General features: G+C 41.4%; 1 protein-coding gene across 4 annotated transcripts in view; it reads right to left on the bottom strand.

Moving 5' to 3' along the window:
* Positions 1 to 17,369, bottom strand: part of FKBP15 (FKBP prolyl isomerase family member 15) — a 55,812-nt gene that overhangs the window by 4,738 nt on the left and 33,705 nt on the right. For 3 of the 4 annotated variants that reach the window (XM_082656156.1, XM_082656158.1, XM_082656159.1), the window contains 12 exons: positions 16,901 to 17,007; positions 15,307 to 15,421; positions 13,811 to 13,920; positions 13,395 to 13,502; positions 12,785 to 12,879; positions 11,824 to 11,926; positions 8,692 to 8,863; positions 6,633 to 6,769; positions 2,749 to 2,904; positions 1,846 to 1,998; positions 749 to 880; positions 27 to 134 (listed from right to left, as the gene is read on the bottom strand). In XM_082656156.1, coding sequence (XP_082512282.1) covers positions 27 to 134; positions 749 to 880; positions 1,846 to 1,998; positions 2,749 to 2,904; positions 6,633 to 6,769; positions 8,692 to 8,863; positions 11,824 to 11,926; positions 12,785 to 12,879; positions 13,395 to 13,502; positions 13,811 to 13,920; positions 15,307 to 15,421; positions 16,901 to 17,007 — 1,496 coding nt within the window. The remainder of the gene's footprint in view (positions 1 to 26; positions 135 to 748; positions 881 to 1,845; positions 1,999 to 2,748; positions 2,905 to 6,632; positions 6,770 to 8,691; positions 8,864 to 11,823; positions 11,927 to 12,784; positions 12,880 to 13,394; positions 13,503 to 13,810; positions 13,921 to 15,306; positions 15,422 to 16,900; positions 17,008 to 17,369) is intronic. The other variant, XM_082656157.1, reaches the window with a different exon arrangement.

Below are 17,369 nucleotides of genomic sequence, written 5' to 3'. Positions count from 1 at the left end.
ATGAAACAATCGAGAGCCAGCTGTACCTTGATAGTGTTCATGATGGTCCCCAGAATGGTCCTGCCATTGTAAGACTCCTCCAGCTCGAACTCTCCCCGCAAGGACTGAAACACCTGGTTCATGATCTTCTTGACCTGAGTGACGACATGAGGAGAGAAAAACAGTATCAAAATGTACACTGCCAAAATCAAGCGACTAAGGGATGCATGTAACTTCCAGAGAGAGGTTTGGAAGGCTACAATGAAGCCCTCTTAGAACTCTACAGTGGGACACAGCTGGTCAATGACTGAGACACCTAAGGCTGTCACTGTGGAGGGGACAATGTTCAATAATGAGCAGCACTTGAGAGGAGGGCTATGAAGGATGGGTAAGCTGTGGCCTGTGTGCCCAAGACTGCTCAAAGACCACTCACTGATGCTTTCCTCCCACCGTGGCCACCACTAGAGCTGTCATGGGCTATGAGGATTAGTGGCTAGAAGATGCTGGGCACACTTCCCACTCCTCCCCTGTGATTTAGAAACATTTCCCTTATCTGTCAAAGCCTCAGGATAAGGCCCTTTGGGGGTTGCCACCAAAGAGATAGATTCAATGGGTTAACTGTGACTTAAGTCAGATAAGTGGGAGATCGATAAAGTTAGGAAAAAAGCTAACAACACAACAAACTAACAGAAGTTCTTTCCGAGCGCCTGATGTGTACATTCAATCCCCTGACATGACATGGCTCACTTCTCCGAAATCGGCAGCTCACCTTCTCTGAGGGGTCAGCAGCAGCAGCAGCAGCAGCTTCAACCCCAGACATCTGGGACTTGCTCTCCAGGTCCTTGATGTGTTGTGCATTTTGCTCTGTCAGGGCTGTGACTTGGGCCTGGAGGGCTAAACACTGCAAAACAGACTGTGGCTGTGGCCTTGGAACCTGGACTTCCAGGTGAAGGTCAGGAAACCCAGGAGGAGGAGAACCATCCTAAGCTTCAAGTGTCAATCTCACTTCGTTCGGTCTGCTGACATCCACACCCTCCGCCCCCACCCAGGCCTGCTGACTCAGGGCACTCCATTTCCTCATCACTCAATCTCAACTCACAACTTCATCTCCTCTTTACCAACAAGGTCACTTGCCTTGTTCCTCATCAGGTCAAGAATAAAATAAAAAGGCGGGGCGGGGGTGGGGCAGGGTTTGATAACCCTAGTCACACAGACATATGAACAGTGGACGTTAGAAGCAACCTATTCACCTACAAGATTGCCTTCCTCTTTTCAACTGGGTACTTTAAGAAACTGACCTCCAGATATGAGGACTTGGGCGCTAAGCCATCCCTCTCTCTCTCTCATTTTTATGCCAGATGATTCCACCACACCTGTGCTCCAGCCCACCTCAGAGCCTCTGCCCAGAGCCTCTGCCGCCGCCCCCAGCCTTCCCCACCTCACCGAAGCTCCTTGTCCTTCTTGGCCGTGCTCCCCTAGGCACTTCCTCTTCTGGGTCTCACAGCATTTAATCCTTATCTCTGTTCCTCGGTCTCCCTTCCTTGATTGTGAGATTCTTGAGGAGAGTTCCTTTCCCTAACACAGTGTCTGGAACCCAACTGGCACTCAATAAATATTTGCTTAATAAATGAAGGATCAGATTATAATGGAAAACATGGTCCAGATCATGAGTGCTGCTGTTTCTAGGTCACTGACCTGTCATCCCAAATGAGTATGTGAAAGATTACTGATAAACTGGAGAGCTGAGCAAGTATGATTCTGTTTTCAAGCTATTAACATCTTTCAGGTACAAAAGGATCTGCAAGACTTGAACAACCTGTTTGCCTCAAATTAACCAGGCTGTCTAAGTCCAGGGAAAACACCCACCTTCTCCTCAAGATGGAGCAGCTCCTGCTGCCTGGCATCTCTCTGTGCACACGCCTCCTGGTACTGCTGCAGGTGTTCGTTCTTGGCAGAGGCCAACAGATGTTCACACTTGGCTTCCCACTGGGTCTGCAGCTCAGCCTGTACTAGAGACAGCTGCCAAGAGAAAGTAATACCCGTATGCTGGGGGGTCCAGTCGCATCTAAGGAAGCCCATCTTCAACAAGGCAAAAAGAGTAAGCTAAGAGCCCAGATTTAGCAAGGAAACAACGGTTTGGAAGACCTTGGTTGCTAGGACTCTAAAAGGTACTCCAACCAGGTAAAGGTGTGACTGTCTAGACACGTCCCAGGAAGGCAGGGCCCTAGTATGATCATACTTTTCAGGATCCAGGCCCTTAAACTTTATGGGTTCAGAAGAAACTTATTTTTGTCCAAATTCCCATAGGTGATCAAAGTGAGGGCACCAATTCACTCTAATTAAAGAACATGCAGACATGAATTTAGGAACTTACCAAAAGAAAGGCTGCTGTCAAACGGACTAGAGATCCAGCTGTGTACTGCCACTATCCCTGGTTTCCCTGCCTAATTACCTAAATAAGTCCCTTCTTTTCAAGGACGGTAATGTGCCTGAAGGATGGTGTCTGGTGGGTGAGGACTTTGGCCTTATGTCTGGAATGTTTTTATAAAGAATTTTTTCCTTCATATTTTACTTATAGTAAAATTCTCACTAAGCTTTAAAAAAGGAAGAAGATTCTCCATTCGATTCCTGGCTCTTCTTCCACCTTTGTCCAAAGTTAGCCCATCAACTATGAGAAATCTCACCCTAAAGGATAAAGAAGCAACTAGAAACTTTTCTGAGTCCTTCATGCCTTCCTTTTATTTCCAAAGTGCTTCAGCTTCCCATTACCTGCTCTGCAGCTGCTTGGTCCGTGGACACCCGAGCCTTTTTCAAGAGCTGTCGAAGTTTGTCCAATTCCTCCTGGTGTGATTTACGAATTTCATCTATCTCCTCCTCAGCCTGACAGCGCTCTTGAGCTGACTTCTTTTTCCTTTCTGAGAGGTTCTTAGGAACAAGAGAACCATCATCAGCTCTAGTTGTCTGATAGAGGATAAATGGAGATGGTGATGGTTGGTGGTGGTAGTTATTAACATCACTGGGTCCTTACTTCGTTTCTGGAAACAATTCATTTTTGCAATTTAATTTCCCCTATTTATTTAACATTCTTGGCTACTGGCAGAAAAAAATTGTGACAAGAAGAAGGAAAACAAGAAGAGCTTTATCTACCATTCTATGAAGAGATGGGGAATATCTTAACAGTGGTGAGGGCAGAGGGAAGTAGATACTTTCACAATCTACTGGTAGGAAAATCAGAATCCTGTGACAGGACCTTCAAAATACGCACACACACCCAGAATTTACACAAATTATAATTTAAGGAAGCAGTAGATCATGTTCACAAAGATAATGTGCTACAAGGACGGTCACTGCAGGAGTATCTAGAACAGTGAAAAACTGAAACAGCCCCCAAGATCAGAAAGAACTGGTTTTTAAAAAACCTGAGAAAATCATAGAAGAAACTGAAAATACAGACCAAGATTTATCCCCTAAAAAGGCACTAGGCCAAAAGGACTTTACTAGAGTTTTATTAAAACCTCAGAAAGAGGTTGTGGTTTCATATTTAAACTGTTTCAGAGCACAGAAAAAGACAGAACTGTTCCCAATCCATTCAGTGGGGCTAGTATTACCCTGATATTAAATTTATAAAACATCAAAAGATACTATTAAAGTTAAAAAACAGTAAACTAGAAAAATATTTGTCACATCTATGACTGACAAAGGATTAGCACCTTTAATAGTGTTTCTAAATCAAACTAATATTACAATAGATAAAATAGCAAAGGACATTAAGAAGAATTCACAGAAGAAATATAAATAGGCATTAAATATATAAAAGCTTTAATACTAACAAAAACACATATTAAGACAAGATAGTATATTTCACCTATCAGACTATAAAGATTAGAAAAATCGATACGTGCAGAGTTGGAAAAACTATGGAGAAATGGGCTTGTTCACACAGTGCTGGAAATGTAACCTAACAAACTCTTCAAGCATAATCTGGCAATATTTATTTCAAAAATTTAGATGTTAAGCACTCTTCTATGATGCAGCAGTTCTTTTTTTTTAACATCTTTATTGGAGTATAATTGCTTTACAATGGTGTGTTAGTTTCTGCTTTATAACAAAGTGAATCAGTTATACATATACATATGTTCCCATATCTCTTCCCTCTTGCGTCTCCCTCCTAATGCAGCAATTCTAATTCGAGTGATCCATTTTATGGAAATGCTCAAAAGAATTTGCAAAAATAGTTATATAGTACAAAGATGTCCACAACAGCAGTGCTTGAAATAGTGAAAAAAGAGAAACATAAATATCCATCAACAGGTGAATAGTTAAATAAACTATGGTACAGCCTCACAGTAGACTATTATGTAGTAGTTATAAAGAATGAAAATTAAAGACCTAAATGTAAGACCGGACACTATAAAACTCTTAGAGGGGCTTCCCTGGTGGCGCAGTGGTTGAGAGTCCACCTGCTGATGCAGGGGACACGGGTTCGTGCCCCGGTCCGGGAAGATCCCACATGCCACGGAGCGGCTGGGCCCGTGAGCCATGGCCGCTGAGCCTGCGTATCCGGAGCCTGTGCTCCGCAACGGGAGAGGCCACAACAGTGAGAGGCCCGCGTACTGCAAAAACAAAACAAAACAAAACAAAACAAACAAAAAAAACAACTCTTAGAGGAAAACATAAGAAGAACACTCTTTGACATAAATCACAGATCTTTTTTGACCCAACTCCTAGAGTAACGGAAATTAAAATAAAAATAAACAAATGGGACCTGATTAAACTTAAAAGCTTTCGCACAGCAAAGAAAACCATAAACAAGATGAAAAGACAACACTCAGAATGGGAGAAAATATTTGCAAACAAAGCAATTGACAAGGGATTAATCTCCAAAATATACAAACAGCTCATGCAGCTCAATATCAAAAAAAGAAACAAGCCAATCCAAAAATGGGCAGAAGACCTAAACAGACATTTCTCCAAAGAAGACATACAGATGGCCAAGAGGCACAAGAAAAGATGCTTAACATCACTAATAATTAGAGAAATGCAGATCAAAACTACAATGAGGTATCATCTCACACTGGTCATAATGGCCATCATCAAAAAATCTACAAACAATAAATGTTGGAGAGGGTGTTCAGAAAAGGAACCTTCTTGCACTGTTGGTGGGAATGTAAATTGATACAGCCACTATGGAAAACAGTATGGAGGTTCTTTAGAAAACTAAAAATAGAACTACCATACGACCCAGCAATCTCACTACTGGGCATATACCCTGAGAAAACGATAATTCAAAAAAGACACATGCACCCCAATGTTCACAGCAGCACTATTTACAATTGCCAGGAGGTGGAAGCAACCTAAACGTCCATTGACAGATGAATGGATAAAGAAGATGTGGTACATATATACAATGGAATATTACTCAGCCATAAAAAGGAATGAAATTGGGTCATTTGCAGATACGTGGATGGACCTAGAGAATGTCATACAGAGTGATGTAAGTCAGAAAGAGAAAAACAAATACCGTATATTAACGCATATATGTGGAATCTAGAAAAATGGTACAGATGAACCTATTTTCAAGGAGGAATAGAGATGCAGATGTAGAGAACGGCCGTGTGGACACAGGGCGGAGGAGGGGGGGTGGGAGATTGGGACTGACATATATACACTACCATGTGTAAAGTGGATCACTAGTGGGAACCTGCTGTATAGCACAGGGAGCTCAGCTTGGTGCTCTGTGGTGAACTAGATGGGTGGGATGGGGGTGGGTAGTGGGAGGTCCAGGAGGGAGGGGGTATATGTACACATACAGCTGATTCACTTCCTGTACAGCAGAAACTAACACACCATTGTAAAGCAACTATACCCCAATTTAAATAAATAAATAAATAAAAATAATCAACACTGCAAAAAAAAAAAAAGAATGAGAAAGTTCTCATTAGTATAATGGCCACAATACAATTTTTTTTTTAAGTATTAAATATGATCCCAGGGGCTTCCCTGGTGGTACAGTGGTTAAGAATCTGCCTGCCAGTGCAGGGGACAGAGGTCCAAGCCCTGGGAAGATCCCACATGCCACGGAGCAACTAAGTCCATGCACCACAACTACTGAGCCTGTGCTCTATAGCCCGTGTGCCACAACTACTGAGCCCAAATGTCTAGAGCCCGTGCTCCACAACAAGAGAAGCCACCGCAATGAGAAGCCCGCGCACCACAATGAGGAGTAGCCCCCACTCGCCATAACTAAAGAAAGCCCGCGCACAGCAACAAAGACCCAACGCAGCCAAAAATAAAAAATAAATTAATTAATAAAAATAAATACGATCTCATTATTGTTAAAAATGTTATCAGCGTACATATATGTATGTACATTTATTTTATACATACATGTATATACGTATGTGTATGTATATATTATATACACAGAAAACAATCTGGAAGAATAATCATACATCTTTTATAGTTGTTGCCTCTAGTGTATGAGAGGGGGAAAAGATAAATTTTATTTTTTATTTTATACTTTTCTGTATTATTTGTATTTGTTACAATGAGCACATGCAACTGTAATTTTTAAAAGGAAAATAAAAATGTTTATTAAACAGCTAACCCTGGCCACTTGGGCCCAACAGAGAAACTTCAGATGTAGAACTTACCTTTTCCAGAGACTCCTTCTCAGCTCGAAGGTCAGTCAGCTCCTCCTCCAGGGACGTCACCCTGAGTTCCAGTTGTCTCCGGCTTTGCTTTTCACTCTTGAATTTGGACTGTGCTTGCTCAGAGGTTTCTTGGAGCTCTGGGATATGACAGCACAGAGACTTGGCTGCAGAACCAGAGCTGCAGTGGGCTGTATGGCAACCCAGCACCGCCTTCAAAGCTGCATTCCATCATCTCCCAACCCTACCACACGAGCCTCTTCCACTCACTTCTTCCAGCATCACCTCACTGACCAACAGCAGGTTTATCAAGCCATAAACTGACTCCCCCATCCATCCATATTTATCTCTGCACCTACATGTCACCTTTGACACATACAAAATGGAAGAGAAATGTTCCAAGCGGTCAGAGACCACCTTCGGAATATTACCACTCCCACAATTCCATTTCAGTCATCATCTCAACACACTGGACTCAACACATTGAGATCTTTGTTTAGTAGTGGTCCAGGCCCTTTCTCACTGCCTGGGTAAGATATTCTCAACTCTCGTGGTAGCTGGGACATTCTACGAAGAGTCTGCTTTCAAAACATTCCTTCTCAAATAAAGCTATTTGGAATATTTCTTAAAAATGTAATGCATCAAACAACAAGGTCCTACTGTATAATACGGAGAACTACGTTCAATATCCTATGATGAACCATAATGGAAAAGAATATTTAAAAAAATGAATGTATATATATATGTATAACTGAATCACTTTGCTGTACAGCAGTAATTAACACAATGTTGTAATCAACTATACATCAATAAAAAATAAAAATAAAAAAATAAAAATGTAATGCATCAAAATTAATTTTGTTGGAAGACTTTTGAGATCCTTATGGTGCCCTTAAGGTAACTGTCACAGAGCACCACAAAAACAGAAAAGAGGCTATTTGTACAACATTCAAATCTAAGATTTTCCCTCAAGTGCACCCAAGTGATGCTCTAAAAAGGAAGGGATTTATCTTCAAGGTATCACTTCACCAACTGACATCAGTGTTTTTTAGCTTTCTTTTTGGGCAAGTTAATTTTGCTTTTTCCTAACTCTGCTGCTATTCCAGCCACACCCCACCCACTGGTCCCATCTGTGCCTTCCACATGTCTTTCTTTATACAAAGTGGTGGATGAATCAACACGCCAGTCTTCACAAATCTGCTTTTCAAGTCACCATGTCTTGAGCAGCACCATTGTGCCAGGCACTAAACTAATACTAAGGGAAGGACTTTACAAAGATGAGAAAGACACCATCCTTGCCCTTCAGAGGCTTGCATTCTAGAAGGGAAAACACATATAAGTAGTGCTGATCAAAGGCTATCTCTGATAATGGGCATAATAATGCACTTGGAGATGAAGGATTTTAAAGGAGATCAAATATTCTAGAAAAAAAAAAGGGAAAGTTTCTGAAAGAGGCAGTGTTTGGAGAGAACTGGAGTCAAATCTTGGCGATGGTGGGCACACCAAGTCCAGAGAACAGCATGGATAAAAAGCAAGGCAAGAAATACAGGATGTGTTGAAGCAGCAGGCTGGCTAGTATGTCCAGAGCTACGTTGAATTGGGCAACATACAGGAAATAAGCCAAGGTGGAGGGGCCTTGAGTGCCAGGCTGAAGGACTGCAATCCATGCTCTAGGAAAGAGGCAACTGCAGCAGGAAGCACCTGCTTCTTAAGCTTCTACTGAGTCACAAGTTAAAGGAACCCTTCAGTTAGATTAGTTAGTCACAAGTTAGTTTAACTCTTCAAGGCCTATGAGGCCAATCCTAAGTACCAAGGATACTCAACACTCACCCACACAAAGCAGAACTGTGGCCACTGATCCACTCTAAATGGCTAGTCAGTTCTTTTGTTGTCCTTTATGCCAAACAATCCTGTAATAGGTTTATATTGGTTCACCTTAACCTTTGGCTCTGTCCTTCACAAACTTCACTAGCATTATGCCAAATGGACTGGGAGGAAGGAAACAGTGTAATTCTTTAAGTTTACATTGTCAAAATCCCAGCCCCCTCCAGCAAGGGCATACCTGAGAGCTCTGCCTGCAGTTTGGCGACTTGGCCCCTGAGGAGGTCCGTCTCCTTCATGCTTTCTGTCAGCTGTACCTGCAGCTCCGTTTCTTTCTTTTGGTGGGCGGTCATTTTCAGGTGTAGATGAGAGACCTGTGCAGTGGCTGCTGCTAACTCTTCCGTCACCTTGGCCTGAACAGTAACAAAGTACGATGTCACTTTAAAGATGGTGATGGCCCAACCTCACATACTCTGTGCTGGCTGAACTGGTAGGAAGATAGCTAAGGCCACCTTCAACCTGAATTAAGCCCAAATCAAGCCCTCAAATGTGCAAGGTCTCTGACTCAGGAATGCCCTTGCAAAACTTTGTCCTTAGGAAATACTATGCAAGAACACAAAAATTTTGCTACAAGGATGACCGATACAGCATTGTTTATAGTTGCCAAACAATGGAAACACAAAATAATTTTTAAAATGAGCTTAAGCAAATTGATATATCTATCCTGTACGCAACTATTAAGAATAGTGTTATGAAAAAATACTCAGTGGCTTGGTATACAGTCACCACCTATTGTTAAATCTCACCAATCTGATACATGAGAAATGGTATTCCTGCCATTTTCTAAGTTTCCTATAATGAACAAGCATTTTTTTTTTAACAAGAAAAGGGTATTTTAAATTTTAAATTGAATGCCTTTGATGGCAATCCACTTCTCAGGCTACAACTTCTCTCCAGCACTACTGTACTAATATTGGGTTGGCCAAAGAGTTCACTTGGAAATGAACTCTTTGGCCAACCCACAGTAGTACTATAAAGATCGGTCACGTGAGAGTAACTGCTTTGGGGGTTCTTTGAAGAACAGTGGTAATAAAAGAAGGGAACACTCCAACTTCTTTGACTGCTCAATGCATTTTATTTTATTTTTTTTTCAATGCATTTTAAATGGTGCTCTGTACTGGCCAAACAGGAGCTAAATAGTCTCAAGTAACATCCGATGAAGTCAAAATGACTACCCTGGAAAAGTGTCTACAGATATTGTTTATGAAGGGCGATGATGAAAATGATAATTAAAAGGATGGTCAATGAAAAGGAATGGTAAACAAATGACAAATACTACATTCATTTCACCTGAATTGATGTGCTCCTGTAAAAAATAGGAGAAATCAGATGACAGGAAAGGCAGTGAGCAACTGCTCCGCTGATTTTGATTTTTGGGCAGCAGTGTATTTACGGGGTTGGACCATCTCTCCTGTACTATTACACTGCTACTACCATTACTCTTCCTATACCACTATACTTTACATGCATTCTTACTGCTGTCTACTTTCTTATTATCACTTGTCCCTTCTTAGGGTATTCACTGTGCCTACCTCAGTTTTAAACATTTATTCCAAAGCCTTAATCAGTTTTCTAGCTTACATTTAAAATCTGATATTTTGGCTCTCTTAAAGGTGGGGGAAATAAAACAAATTGTGTACAAAATAAAAAGAAATAAGCTATGAATGAGTATCTGAGTGTACACTGGCAAAGTCTCTCTCCTTGACCACACTTCAAGTTAGGCTCCTCTAAGCCCATGACCTTGTTCTCCCCTCCTGTCTTTGGCCGGACCAGCCCAGTTTTAGCAAGAATCCCTGCTAAGTCAGTTTAGAGTGAATCTCTACCCTTGATATCTGATCAAAGTTCTCCATCCCAACCTTTGCTGTCTAAGTCCTTGGCCTGTCGTTAGTAAGAATCCCCCTACCCAGGATGTCTCCTCTTAGTAATTTTCCATCCACTGACCCCCCCCTCACTCTGCTCCTTGGCTGTAAATTCCCCACTTGCCCTCTTGCCCTTAACTGTATTTGGAGTTGAGCTCAACATTTCTTCCCTATTGCAATAGTCTTTTTATTTTATTTATTTTTTTGGCCACACCGTGTGGCTTGCGGGATCTCAGTTCCCCAACCAGGGATTGAACCCGGGCCATAGCAGTGAAAGTCCAGAATCCTAACCACTAAGCCACCAGGGAACTCCCATCTATTGCAATAGTCTTGAATAAAATCTTCCTTACTGTTTTAGTAAGTGTCAGAATAAATTTTTTAGTAACATGCGACTTTTAGAGTGAGCTCTAAGATACTTATTTTTGCTGTTCAGCAGCCTTAGCTTTTCATCTGTTAAACTCAGAGGACAATGACAGTTTGGACTTCCAGGCAGAAGAGGAATTTTCACCTGCCGCAAGTAGAATCAAAGTTTTACTCACTGTCTTGCCTCAACTGGCCTAACAGAAACTGAACTAACACAATGCTCAGAGGGCTTTGCGTCTATCGTGGCTCCAGAGTTCACTGATATCAGAGGGAAGACCACTTGCATAGGGCCTTGCAGCAGCTAAGACCACTGGAGGGGATGAATTCCAGAGGAGAGGCAGTGGGGTGGATGGTCACTCTCACCAAAGAACAAGCAGAGTGGAAGATCACTCAAAAGCTCTTATCTCAAGTTATAAAGTGCATTCCACTCAATTTTCATGTTTTCAAAAAAATTCAAATACAAAATATAAAACACTTCTTAAATCTGAGAAAATAGCAGATGAAAGGGTTGCGATGTCCCAGCTGATGAGGGGGAGCCCAAACAAGAAGGAACTCATTTCAGAAAAACAGTGTCACTGGAGCAAAGACAGGAGGAGTGGGGCTTCCAAAGCAGTCATCTCAACCCAAGACCCACAACAGTCTTCCTTCCTTATAGCTACTTCAGAAACAGGTCAAAATACCTAATTCTGAACTGACTGAAGTCAAACAGCAAAACTTTAAAATGCTTTGGCAGACACAGATGAAGGAGCAAACTAAACAGTCTCAAACTTCACAATAAATGTTTGTTATGTGGCATAACAGAAATCGTCTGTTGATTTTTTCAGCAGAATAGGATTAGTTTCTAATAAACTGTATAATCCTCACCTTAACCAGATTACTAACATCAGTGATTGTTTTTGAGTCAACTTATTGTAACACATTTATACAACAGAAATCTGGATGTTGGATATATTAAAAATCTGTTGGAAGATTTCTAGTTCTCTTCTCAATGATGGCAAAAATTCTAAAAAGCGAACTGGTAAGGACGTACAGAGGACACTCCTTGGCTCTACACATCCTGACTTGGGCTTTTCTCTCCCCAGTTACTTTACCTTCTCTTGCTCAGCATGCAAAACTCTTGCCTGTGTGTTTTCTGTGGCAGTTTGAAGTGAGTTGTTCCTCTTCTCCATCATCAGGTTACTCTGCTCAACATACCTGTGAAATAAACAGGGAAAAAGAAAACATTTATCAAGCACTCAATGCATACCAGGTATAACCCAATGTATCAATACATTCGGTCGTCAGAGCATTGCTCTATACCTTCATCAGGAACAATCTGAAAGCATTTTATTTTCCGAAGATCTGCAGTAATCAAATTTGGAGGCAGGAACCTGGACCAGGGTGAATTGCTTTGAATTTGAAGAATGAAGAGGAGGGGAATTTGAACATGTGTGGTGAGGGGAAATAAGAGAGGAAAGAGACAGGAGTATGAAGGCTACAAGGAGGGAAGAAAAGAAAGCCACTCCCCTTCCCCCTTCCATGTGGGAGACAAGAGACACTGGAGAAGAGAAATATGGGAGGATATTTTAAAGTGAAATGCTGCTGTAACATGTTCCCCTGACCCCTCCCCACAAAAAAAATTTTCAGAAGGATCTAGAAAAATTATACAATGCTTGGGTTTTATGTGGAAATCAGTGAAGTTCTGGTTGATAAAATAAGAGTCAGCCCACACAGAAGAGAGAAGAGGACATCAGGAGTTTTCTAGGCACTAACACTGCTTTTACAGATGAGGAAACTAGAGCCGGTGGGAATAAATAAAACGCCCAAAGCCACACAACAAATGAGGAGCAGAGCCAGGATTCAAACGCAGGTGTGCATTACATCACAGCCTCCTGAGCTCTTTCTCCTGAAATCCGTTCAGTCAACAAGCAGTAATTCACATGACAGGCAGGAAACAGAAAAGAGCAGAAATACACATAAACTTCTGTAAACAAACATGCTTATTTAACTTGGGCATTTACAAACTAAACCCTTTTTTGTCCATCCTAGCCAGTGCCCCGTACCTGTCATTACCTCTGATTTCGTTCAATTAGTTCACTAATCTTGTCATTCTGTTCTTCTATCCGACTGCTCTTTTCAAGGATCTCTTGCTTCAATCTTTCATTTTCCTAATTCGAAATATATGACGTTTAACTTGTTAAGAGAGAAGCACCAGATAAAAGGGAATACCAGATGATACTATTACACCAGATGATACTAAAAAATCTAGAAAAATCTAGAACTTATGTCCACATAAATATAATACTTAAAACAATGTATCAAATTCTACCTGATGGATACAAATCACTACATCCAATAGACTAAATGTATAAATGGCTATAAAATGAAGCGGGAACTTTGGAATATGGTCAAAAAAGAAATGTTTCCTTCTGATAATAGAGTGATAAGTCACTTGGAGTAATTAAGTCATAATGGATTTTCCAGAATTTCCCACCTCCGTGTGGCATTTATCACATGCTCTTATTCCTGGAGTAGAGGTTTCAAACAGTAGTACAACTCCAGAGAGAGCAGCGGCAAGATCTCCAGGTTGAGTGCTCTGTTCTTTTTTTTTTAATGATATACTTTTTTTTATTAGTTACCTATTTTATACATATTAGAGTGCTCTGTTCTTGATCACTCTCACCTGAATAATTCGTTGGATGTTGCTCATAATCATGCTTGTTTCCATTGTCACCGACATGCTAGGAATGAGCAGGGAATTGCTAGTGGTACGTTTCTGTAACTCTTCAACCTACAAAAGGAGTGTCAGAAAGACTTTTCATGACATTTTTAAAAGGAGAAATACAATTTACCCAAGGTCTGACTACTTTTTTGAGGGGGTTAATAAGTTTCTGAGACAATCTCCAATGTAAGCAGGAGTTTTCTTCTGCTAACTGGATCCCCAAATAAAACGACCCTTCTAGGGAAATAACTACTAACTACTATGAATACAGGAAACCAGGAAGAGTTTACCTATAGCCCTGGTTGCTCCCTGTTTGTATCCCCTCTTTATACCCCCACTTTCAACACAGCCCCTTAGTCATGAGATGACTCAGTCACCTTAGTCATGAGATGATCCATTTTATCAGCCACTTTGCTGACTGCCATTCGAATTTCAGTGTTATGTTGCCGGGCTTCAGTCATGAGAAATGAAGCCATGTCACCTGATCCTGAACAGACATTAGCCAAAAAGAAACTTATGAAACTGTAGCAGAGGATACTGTATGAAGAAAAGCCAACAGCTCTATCAGCAGAAGAAAGAAAGAAATGAACATTTCCAAATACTGGAAAATGCTGTAGGCGACTTACACTGTCAGGAGAAGATGGAGAGGGGTTAAAGGCAAAATGGCTCCAAAGCTAACAATAACCAGCTATCCTCCTGCAAAATGCATCAAGTGATACAGTCTGGTTCAAGGGCACAAGTTGTGCACTAGCAACTCAGATCGCTTCTCCATTCACCCAACTGCATGCCAGGTATTGGACCAGGTACCAAGGATACAGCAAGGAATGAAACACGGTTCCTGCCCTTGGCAAGGTCAGTCTGGTGAGGAGACTCACGTGTAAACAGATCATTATAACAGAGTGTTGTAAGTGCAAAGAATGAACCATGTACGAGGTTACAAGGTACAAAAGAAGCACAGAGAAAAGCAAGATTAACTCTTTGGTGACACACGTATACAGTTATGTCTCTGGAAGGAGAGCAGAGAGGGATGGTAACAGGAAGCCTTCACAGAGGAGATGACAGATTCAGTGGTTTCCCAGATGGAGAAGGGCAGGGCTTCCAGACAAAGGATGCACCCAGGAAACCCTTACCACTCCAGGACCATACATTTCATTGTGGGATATACTTGCTTCTTCCTACCACTGTCCTAATACCCAAAGTGATTACTGTACAAAAGACAAGCTGCAGAACAAGAAGGCAGGATACCATCCCAGCTGTGTGCATTTTATTTTGCTTTGTTTTTTACACTAGGCAACCACACTTGTACATGTATACAAGATATCTGAAAAGTGACCGTTTCCTAAGGTCAGAGGGGTTTAATGATGGAAAAAAGTAACTTCACTTCACACCTTTTTGTGTTGTTTGACCTTTTTATAAAAGTATATTCTTTTCACAACTTTAAAATTTTAACAAAATAGCTTTCAGAGATACTGAACAGTCATCATGGTTTCTCCCAATTTCCTCCAATGTTTTTACTCTTTTACTATTAGCTATGAATTCTACAGAGCAACTCTGAGAGAGGAATTAAAAAGGGCTGGCAGGAGAAAATGCAAGAAACAAAACACAGAAAGTGGCCATGAGGGTTTTTGTGGGGATGATGTAAATGTTCTAAAGCTGGATTATGGTAATAGTTGCTCAACTCTGTAAACATCCTAAAAAAACCCATTGAATTGTACACTTAAAACGAGTGAATTGCACGGTATGTAAGTCATACCTCAACTAACTTGTTTAAAAAAAAGAAAAGAAAAAAAGGGCAGAGATCTACTGGAGTCAAAATGAAAAAGGGATGGGAGGGAGGAAAGCACAGCAAGAGCAAAAGATGAGAAACTCCTACCTTGAAAATGAGGAGACTGAGAGAGCGGTGCGGGGTACAAGGGCCGGACGGGCTGCAGCTGGGAAGCAACAGCTGGTGCCTGAGGATAAGCATAGGCTTGCATACCTGTATAGGGCTGAGAAAATGCCAAGTTACAGATGGCTTATAAAACAGTCATATCTCTCTTTTCTGCTTAGTTTGTCTTGGATGGAATAAAGTAGATAAACTGGAAGTAGACTCAAACTTATTGAAGCTGGAGATGTATGAGACCAGGGTTTGGTATTGGGTAATAATTGCAGCAGGAGAGTCATGTATGTAATCCAGTGATGCCTGGTCACTAAAGTCATACTTAGAGAGTGAGGGAAGCATGTCTCAGGTCACTCCCCAGTCCTCTTGTGATGATTTAATTAAGTAGGAATTCATCCCCCGGCCATTGGGCCTATTGATGGTCTAAAAAAAATTTAAAACTAAGCAAACGATGCTTGGTTTCATTAAGGTAAAAGAAGAGGTGCTCACTGCGATTCCAAACTAAAGTCACCAGTTTCCAAAGGATGCCTCTCCCCTTCCAGATTGTGATGCTTATCTGTATGACCAAGAGCTCTCATTTTCCTCTGAGCCTCAGCCACCTCAACTATAAAATGAAAATAATAATACCATTTCTTAGGATTGTTGTGTGGATTAAATGAAGCGATATATAGGTAAAGTTCCTAACAGCTCGTAAGTAAGTGCCTGGAAGACAATAAATGCTCAATAAACAGCAGCTATCATTTTAGTGATGATGGTTATTCTTCCTTGAATTAAGGAAATCCAGCTCATTTCCAGGGATTGGTATAACCACCCATCCATTACTAAAAAAGAATCTTAGTCTATAGGATATAACTCTCCATTAGGTCCATTCAGGAGTGGGGAGAGGGCCAGGTAGGACTTTCCTCAATTCTGATACACCCCTTCCTAATGGGGCATAACTTGGCCACCATCACTCTGATCCCTCCATCAAGAATCACCAAGGAAGTGAGGGTCTGTTACGATGGGGAGTTAAGTCTTAACCATCAAATGTGTCAGGGCAAAAGAAAGAGTCCACTGTCCGGGCAAACAGTCAGCAGAGGCAGACAGGCTGTTGCCACTGCCTTCTGTGAAAACAGTAAAAACCTACTTTTAAGAGCTCACTTTTGGAGGATAACTAGACAAAGAGTTCGGCTGTATTTTCATACAGCCTCCATCCATTGACCTCCACCACAACCGTTCTGCTGAGTGGAGTGCAGAATCTTGGCCTATCAGCTGTTTGACAGAAGAGAACACAGAAGACTTGAATCTATAGCCCTCAATTAGACATGTGTGAAAAGGAAAACAAACAAACATTGCTTGGGCTTTTACTATGTGCCAGGCCTTGTGCCAGGTGCTTTGCTTGTTCTTGCACAAAATCTTTACAACCACCTATAAGGTAGGTAATCCCTTGCTTGTTTAAACATGAGAAAGTAGGAGTTGAGGAAGGAGAAAAATCATAAACTCTGTGAGGAACTGGTACAGTACAAATCGTGCAAGAAGAAGAAAGGAGACTGCCTAGAACCATAATCAATTATAGCTTATAACTGATATGGTTTAAAAATGTTGTTACCTGAAAGGACTGGGCGTTTCCAGATACAGCTGAGTGGGAATCATGAGATGCAACTTGCATCAAGGCAGCAGACGGTGTTTGGAGCCCAGAAACAGATGGCTGAGGTGCTAAGATAAAGCAAGAAGTTTTCACTGTTATCCATCCCTTGCTTCTTGGTACAAGTCTGGATTATCACCTTTCAAATCACCACCCTTCAGACTTGACCACTTCTCTCACCTAGTCTCCTAAACTCAGCTCTACTGGAGTCTCAGCAATGGGCTAGTGGAAGGAAATTGGGCATGCTCAGGTGCACGTGACTCAGACCTTCGACACCATCAGCTGACAGAAAGTGCAGAATTACACACAGGGAGATGGCTCATTAGCTGAGTGCCGATTTCCAAAACTGACAATGCAACACAGCAGAAGACACAGCAAGCAGACCAAATACATCTCCAGGTCTGAAAATGCCCTACCCAGGGACAAACTGACA

Source organism: Grampus griseus, assembly GCF_964374135.1.
Source record: "Grampus griseus genome assembly, chromosome: 6".
NCBI classification, from domain to species: domain Eukaryota; kingdom Metazoa; phylum Chordata; class Mammalia; order Artiodactyla; family Delphinidae; genus Grampus; species Grampus griseus.
The sequence above is the reverse complement of the archived record's forward strand: the minus strand, read 5'-3'. Positions and strand labels throughout refer to the sequence as shown.